Source organism: Auxenochlorella protothecoides, assembly GCF_000733215.1.
Source record: "Auxenochlorella protothecoides strain 0710 unplaced genomic scaffold scaffold54, whole genome shotgun sequence".
Lineage (NCBI taxonomy): Eukaryota > Viridiplantae > Chlorophyta > Trebouxiophyceae > Chlorellales > Chlorellaceae > Auxenochlorella > Auxenochlorella protothecoides.
The window spans coordinates 443,502-450,282 of record NW_011934258.1 but is presented as its reverse complement, the minus strand read 5'-3'; the positions used below and the strand labels follow the sequence as shown (position 1 = coordinate 450,282).

Here is a 6,781-nt window from a genome sequence, read left to right as displayed (position 1 = left end):
GGGCCACCTCCAGGTTACTGATGTCCCGCGTCGCCAATCCGGCGTCGTTCACCCGCCGGACGACGGCCGTGCACTCCGGGGAGTGCGGCGCCAGGGAGATGGAGAACAGGATGTGGGCGGCGTCGGCGCTCGAGTGCCTGGGTGGGTGGCGACGGGTGGTTTAGAGACATGGGAGACAGGCATGCTGGGAGCAAGCTGCAGCTCATGAGGCGAGCCATCAACAGCCCCGGCTGTGCTTTTGCTTGCAGCAGTCCCCAGCATTCCTCCGTAGTCAGCCCCCCCTCAGAGGCCTCACCGGTACTTGAACTCGGTGACGGACACCGGGCTGCCCCCCAGCGCAATCTCCATGAAGTTTAGGAAGGCTCCGCGGTCCTCTGGGATGGTGGTGACCAGCATGGCCTCCGCCCCGCCCCCGATGTCAGCCATCTCTGTGCGCGAGATGGGAGGGAGGGGGTTGAGTATGATGGTGTTGATTGTGGAGGACCAAGTTGCGCACACATCGGGCAGCCCTCCCACACGGTTTTCCACTCCCATCCATGAGTTCCCTCGACACTTGATCTCCCGATCACAACACCCCCTGCCACCCCACCACCCATTCCCTACACAGGCCCCCCATCAAACCCACCTGACACGACCCGTAGCTGGTCGAAGTTCATGTTGGCCCCTGAGGTCACCGCCACCACCGTGGCCCCCCTGCCCTCGGGCCGGCGCAGGAAGGCCTTGGCCCCTGCCACCGCCACCGCGCCCGCCGGCTCCAGGATGGACCGCGTCTCGTTGAACACGTCCTTGATGGCGGTGCTGATGGCCGCGTTGTCCACCAGGAGCACGCCATCCACCAGGGCCCGGCACAGGCGGAAGGTCTCCGCGCCCACCTGCTTCACCGCCACGCCGTCGGCGAAGCCGTCGACGCGCGACAACTGTACGCGCCGGCCTCGCGCCAGGCTCTGCGCCATGGCGTTGGCCCCCGCCGGCTCCACGCCGTACACCCTGATCCCGGGCTTGACCGCCTTGACGTAGGCGGCGATGCCCGCGATCAACCCACCGCCGCCTGGAGGGGGTGGGGGTTGGGGTGATGTGTGGGGTGGGTAAGTGCATGGAAGTGTTGAAAGTCTACCTTTATGCATGCCTGAGGGTGCATGGCAGGAAGGGCACAGGAAGACCACGACCACGAACGGAGCCGGCGACGCAGGGCTGATTCATGGGGGGGCCCTGCACCTCCAACGCGCCCCCGGTTCCCCATTCACCCTCGGCCCCCCCGCCTCACCCACGGCGACGAAGATGGCGTCCAGGGAGTCCATGTCGGTCTGGCGCAGGATCTCGGCGGCCACCGTGCCCTGGCCGGCGATGACGTAGGGGTCGTCGAAGGGCGGGACAAAGGTACGGCCCTCCGCCGCCGCGCGCGCCTGGGCGTGTGTGTTGGTTTCGCCAAACGTCTCGCCCACCAGCTCCACGCCCGCGCCCAGGGCACGCACCGCCGCCACTTTGATGGCGGGGGTGGTCACTGGCATGCAGATGATGGCCTCGCAGCCCTGGAAAGGAGGGAAGGGGGGAAGAGGGAGTCTGGGAGAGGGATGGGTCAGGAGGGGGGGGCTGAGGGCAGGATCAGCAGAGACCGAAAAGACTTGGGGCTAGAAATACGCGGCCAGGGAATGGGAGTCATGATGGCACTGGGCCGCATGCGGCAAGCGTGTGATCCAGGGCATGGGTGCCTTCATATGGACTCCCGACAATCTTTCAGCCGGCCCCCTTGGGCCACTTCCCCCTTCCTCCTCGCCCTGCACACCCCTCACCAGCTGCTTGGCGGAGAATGCGACGCCCTGCGCGTGGTTCCCGGCGCTGGCGGTGATCACGCCGGCCGCCAGCTGCTCTGGAGTCAGCTGCGTCATGCAGTTGAAGGCCCCCCGCAGCTTGAACGACTTGACGGGCTGTGGGGTCAGATTGGACAAGGTTGTGCAGGGCTCGAGTAAGATTGGAAAGCGAGAGGGGTCGGACGAGAAAAGGGGGCTCCCCAGTCAATGCTGAGGATCAGGAGACGGCGCCACACGATGCTCCGTACCATGGTCACCCACTACCAAGCAGGAACACACCTGCAGGTCCTCCCTCTTCAGGAGCAGGGTGCTCTGGAGTGCCTGGCTCAGCTGGGTGGCAGGCTGCAGTGGGGTCTCCACCTGCGGCGCAGAGGAGGGGACACGTCGTCCTGACTGCAATGCCATCGGCTGACCCTTGTCCTACGGCTAGGAACCTCCGGCCATTTCGGGCACATGAGAGCAGAAGAAGGTTTGGCCGTGACCCCCCTCGCTGCAAAGGACTCCAGGTCCACTCACCACGGCGTCGTAGACCTTGGCCGTCAGGATTTCGCGCAGGTATCCCCCAGGTTGATGCCTCCACGCCGTGTCAAAGTAGGGACTCTGAATCAGGAGATGTGGTAGGCTGCCTTCGGGGTAGAGTCGTTGATGCCAGGCCCTCTTCCGGGAGGCACGCCGAGTCCAGGAAACAACCCCGATACTCCTCACAGCCTACACATACACGCTGGGGACCCACCGGCGTCCAGTCGTCCTTGGGGTGAGCTCCACCGGTGCGATTCACGGTGCTAATCTGACCGGGAGCCAGAGCATAATCTTCCGGGGCCACAGTCACCGCCGCATCCTCGAGGACATCCCTACGAGCTGCGCTGACAGGCGTGGCCTCCGAGCCCACCAGAGCGGCGCACGCGCATGCACCTCTCACTGGATTTGCATGCCGGCCCTGGGAATGCGCCAGGGTGCATGTGCCGCTTGCACGTCGGGTAAGGACATGGTGGGAGTTGGTAGTGTGCGGTCGCCCACTGGGCGCCAAGTTCGTGCTCGCCAAGCACACCGCCATCCGGGCGTGCCTAGTAAACAGGAGTGTCGAACAGCATTTATACACAATGAACGTAGAGGGGAATAGTTCCTGTCCTCGTGCTGGTGATAGGAGCACGTGCTCTGTACAGTCCGGGCGCGATGAGGGCTTTGTTCGGGTATGTCCAGTATTCGTAATCTCGCACTGCAACGCGCCATGACAGAAACACCAAGGCCCGAGCCAACAAGTGGTGGTGATACTCTGCTGCTGATACATGCATTATATACTCTTGGTTTTTTATATACTCCTGACATTCATATCCTCTTGGAGATGCTGGAAAGCATGTCTGCATTGTTACAATGTCCAACAGCGCTACTTGCCAATGTAGCCCACTGGCCGCTTGGTCCCGCACTACACTGGACATGAGATTATTCACATACCCTCCTCTTTCGAACATACTAGTTTCATGGCCGCTGTTCGTTGATCCGCTATCGGGTTCCCGCATAATTTACCGCATGGCCGTGCCCAGCAATCGCAGCCCGCCACACCAGCACAACAGCTTGCCGGACTGGCACGGCTGAATGAACACAGTTCATAGATGCACCGGCTTGCCCTTTTGCACTATCGAGAAACTATCTGCTGATCAGCATGACTTTGTGTCGCCGGCATGGGGTATCAACAGGTCGCGATCCCGGTCCGGAGACGGCGCCTCAGCGGGCCGCATGGACCGGTTCCCATTGATTCCGTCGACACCGGGACACTTAAAGATACAAAATGGCTCTGGAACGCATGATGGCTGTACATTGACTCATCTGCGGAATGGGAGGACAATCATCCACAGCGCCCTTCTGGCGTTGCGCGTCGCTCATTCTAATCGTCGCCCTGCTCGCAGGGTGAGTCGGGGACGGAGAGTTGACCCAGTCAGGCCTGCAGCATATCCTGTGGTCAAATGCCTGCATTGCCTCCTGCGCCTCTTGTTCCTGCAGTGTATATACCACCGTCCATCTCGACCTTCATGCAGCGCTGCGGCCGGGTTGCCCCCCAGTCCTTCTCCCTCCCGACGATCCTAATCCGGATGAATCACCATCTCCAGCACCCCCCCCTCCCCCGTTCCCGCGCTCCGGCATCCCACCCTCCATCCCTCACTCTCCGTCGCCCTCACCCTCCCTCACTCCCCCATCTCCTCCAGCCCCAGCTCCCAATGCCTTGGGATCGCCGCCCTTTGGTTCCCCACCTCCTTCCCCACCACCGCCACACCCCTCCTCACCACCACCCACTTTCCCACCATTATCCCCTGAGTTTCCACCTCCCCCCGAGCCTCCATCGCCGAGCCCACCACCTCCACCCAGCCCGGCTGTGGCACCCCAGCCCTTCCCAGACACCCTTGCCTCCCCCAGTCTCTGCCAGCAGATGCCCGGGAGTGGCCTACGACGGCTTCCTGTTGGGCTGCCTGGTGTGGATGGACACCGACGGCGACCGCGCCCCCTCCCTGGGCGAGGAGCAGACCCTCGTCCGGCGCGGATCCTTCGTCCTGGGCACCGCCCAGCCCAGCGGCACCCTGCGAATCGTGCCGGCTTCGGTGTCGGGCAACCTGACCCAGGCGAGAGCAAGGGGTGGGGCCAGGGACCAGCAGGATTGACCCTGGGTGGGCCTGCTGCATGGTGAAGGGGGCTGAGTCACACAAGGACCCGGTCCTGCTGGTACGGCGTGTGCACTGATGCCCTATTCCCAGGCCCCCTCGTCCCACGCAATAGGTGGACAGCTACAACAGCCTGGACACCTGCTTTGACACCGCCACCCTCTGGCCGGAGACGCTGCCCCTGGCGGCGCCCCAGCCCTCCGACTGCAGAGCCAACATCACCATCAGCCCCCTCTCCACCCTTGCTGTCTACGCCAACTCCAGCAGGGCCGCGCTGCGCGACGACCTGGGCCTGGTGCCGGCCCCCATGGACGCCCACAACGCCTACTCGGTGTGTTGGCCGGGGATGAGTCATTCAGCGCTGCAGGGTGCCGTCCCGCAGGGGCTGCAGGATGCCCAGGCTCTGCAGCTGGCCGTACTCCCTGCTTAAGCTAGAAAACCAGAAAACGTAGTCATCTCTCGTGCGTCAGGCGCCAATCTTATGCCCCCCCTCTGTTCATGTGAACCTTGCTCTCAGCGCCCGCTCCTTGCCGGCCCCCATTCCTCAGACGGCGCTGCTGGGCAACAGCGACGCTCGCGCCGAGCTGGCCAAAGAGGTGGAGGTCAAGATGCTCATCCTCACGTCCCTGCAGCTGCTGGTCCCCGGCGCAAGCGACGCCGAGTACAAGCAGGTAGAGGGTGGTGGAAGGAAAGCCAAGAGAAAATTGAAAGCAGGAGAGGGGTGCATCGGCGCGACTCATGCGCTGAGGTGGAGCGTGCCCCGAGCGCCGCCGCCGTCCGAGCTCCACCTTGGCACATGCGCGCGTGCCTGGGAGCCGCAGGGTCTGGGTCCTTTTGCTGGTGGCGGGGGTGGCCACGGCCCAGCGCCCGCCCCCTCCCCACCCACCCCACAGCCCCTCATCGCGGCCCCTCGCAGAGCGCCATCCCCCTGTTCGAGATGCTGGGCAACATGATCCTTGATCGGCCGCGGCGGCGGCGCAGTCTGCTGACCGGCGGCTCCCTGGATCTCACCGACGCCGACAGCATTGCCAGCTTCCTGAGCCAGGCGCAAGGCATGCTGAGCAGCACCGCCGCCACCAGCAGCATGAGGGCGGTGGGTTGGGTACCCTGCTCTTGGGACGCCACGCGTCTGGCCTTGACGTTACGTGCGCGTCCCTGTCCAGTTGCGGGCCCCGAGGATTCTGGACATGCATTGGCTCCTGCTGCAGCCGCCGCAAGTCCTCGAAACACGTTCACCGCCTTCGCTTCCATCACAACCCCCTCTTGCAGTCGGTGGCCAAGGCGGTGGCGGTGCTGATCAAGTACACCGACTACCTCCTGTCGGTGACCGACGTCCAGAAGGCGTCCTCCCTGGCGCAGTCCCTGCTCCTCCCGGCCACCGCCGCGCTGCAGGAGGGCAGCCTGACGCCGGCCCAGTTCGCGCGAGCCACCAACGCCACAGCCATTGCACTCGCGCTCAGCGGCGCCACGCTGGACGGCACGCTGTGGGGCAACCCCACGCCGGGCGAGGACGCCACCGGCGAGTCCGGGATCATGGAGGGGGGACAGGGGGGTGGCAACCACGCCAAGCTGGTGGGAGGCCTGCTGGGAGGTGAGGCGCTTGGATGGTGGTGGTTGTGTGTGTGGCGTATGAGGCTTGAGAAAGGGTGCCCCCCTGCTTGACTTTGGCGCGAGAACCATTTTTTCCCCCCGACGCACAGACTTCCAACTACGCGACTCATCGAGGCCGCCACCCACTCCCGCAGGCATTCTAGGCGGTGCAGTGGTGCTACTGGCCGCCGTGGCGGCGCACCTGGCCCTGCAGCTGTGGCATGCGCAGCGCAGGCAGCAGCAGGGGCCCCCGGCGGCGCCGGCGAGTGCTGCACCCGTCGCCTCCTTCACCCTGGCCGCCGGGCAGCCAGAGCTGCTGACCAGCGCCAAGCTGGCGCAGGGGCCGGAGGCCACGAGCAAGACCTCCCTCGGCGCCCTGATGCCACGGCCGCCCGGCCCAGATGCGTCCCCTTCGGCCGCGGCCGGCGGAGTTGGCGCGGAGGAGAGCGCGCGAGGAGGAGCCCCGTGAGGTGGTTTTGGCGAGGAGGTCGCCTGTTCTCGCTTCCATGGAATCATGCAGGAGAAAACATTGCCCTGCCCTCGAAACACAACCTGCTCGCCAGGCTTCTGGCCCTCTGGCCAAGTGCCTCTCTTAAACCCATGCCCCCCCCCTTGTGCCTGCCGTAAGCGCATGCATGCATGACTGTCACAGAGGTTTCGCCTTGAACACGGCGATGGGTGTGAAAAGTGCAGTCAAGGACCGTCAGGTGGTGGCAATGGTCGTCATAGTGA

The 6,781-nt window shown here is 64.5% G+C and overlaps 2 protein-coding genes across 2 annotated transcripts in view; one reads left to right on the top strand and one right to left on the bottom strand.

Moving 5' to 3' along the window:
• F751_4793 (L-threonine dehydratase biosynthetic IlvA) overlaps nucleotides 1-2,366 on the bottom strand; it is a gene marked incomplete at both ends in the record, with an annotated part of 4,074 nt that extends 1,708 nt beyond the window's left edge. The window contains 7 exons of the mRNA XM_011400894.1: nucleotides 8-137; nucleotides 296-428; nucleotides 626-1,048; nucleotides 1,265-1,529; nucleotides 1,791-1,925; nucleotides 2,088-2,168; nucleotides 2,325-2,366. Coding sequence (XP_011399196.1) covers nucleotides 8-137; nucleotides 296-428; nucleotides 626-1,048; nucleotides 1,265-1,529; nucleotides 1,791-1,925; nucleotides 2,088-2,168; nucleotides 2,325-2,366 — 1,209 coding nt within the window. The remainder of the gene's footprint in view (nucleotides 1-7; nucleotides 138-295; nucleotides 429-625; nucleotides 1,049-1,264; nucleotides 1,530-1,790; nucleotides 1,926-2,087; nucleotides 2,169-2,324) is intronic.
• A 1,273-nt stretch (nucleotides 2,367-3,639) lies between these two features.
• F751_4792 (hypothetical protein) lies at nucleotides 3,640-6,518 on the top strand (the record flags this gene model as incomplete). Its single annotated transcript, XM_011400893.1, has 7 exons — nucleotides 3,640-3,713; nucleotides 4,231-4,399; nucleotides 4,575-4,790; nucleotides 5,008-5,130; nucleotides 5,376-5,552; nucleotides 5,729-6,050; nucleotides 6,205-6,518. 7 exons carry the CDS (start codon nucleotides 3,640-3,642, stop codon nucleotides 6,516-6,518), a joined length of 1,395 nt encoding a protein of 464 aa, XP_011399195.1.
• Between the last annotated feature and the right edge of the window lie 263 nt (nucleotides 6,519-6,781).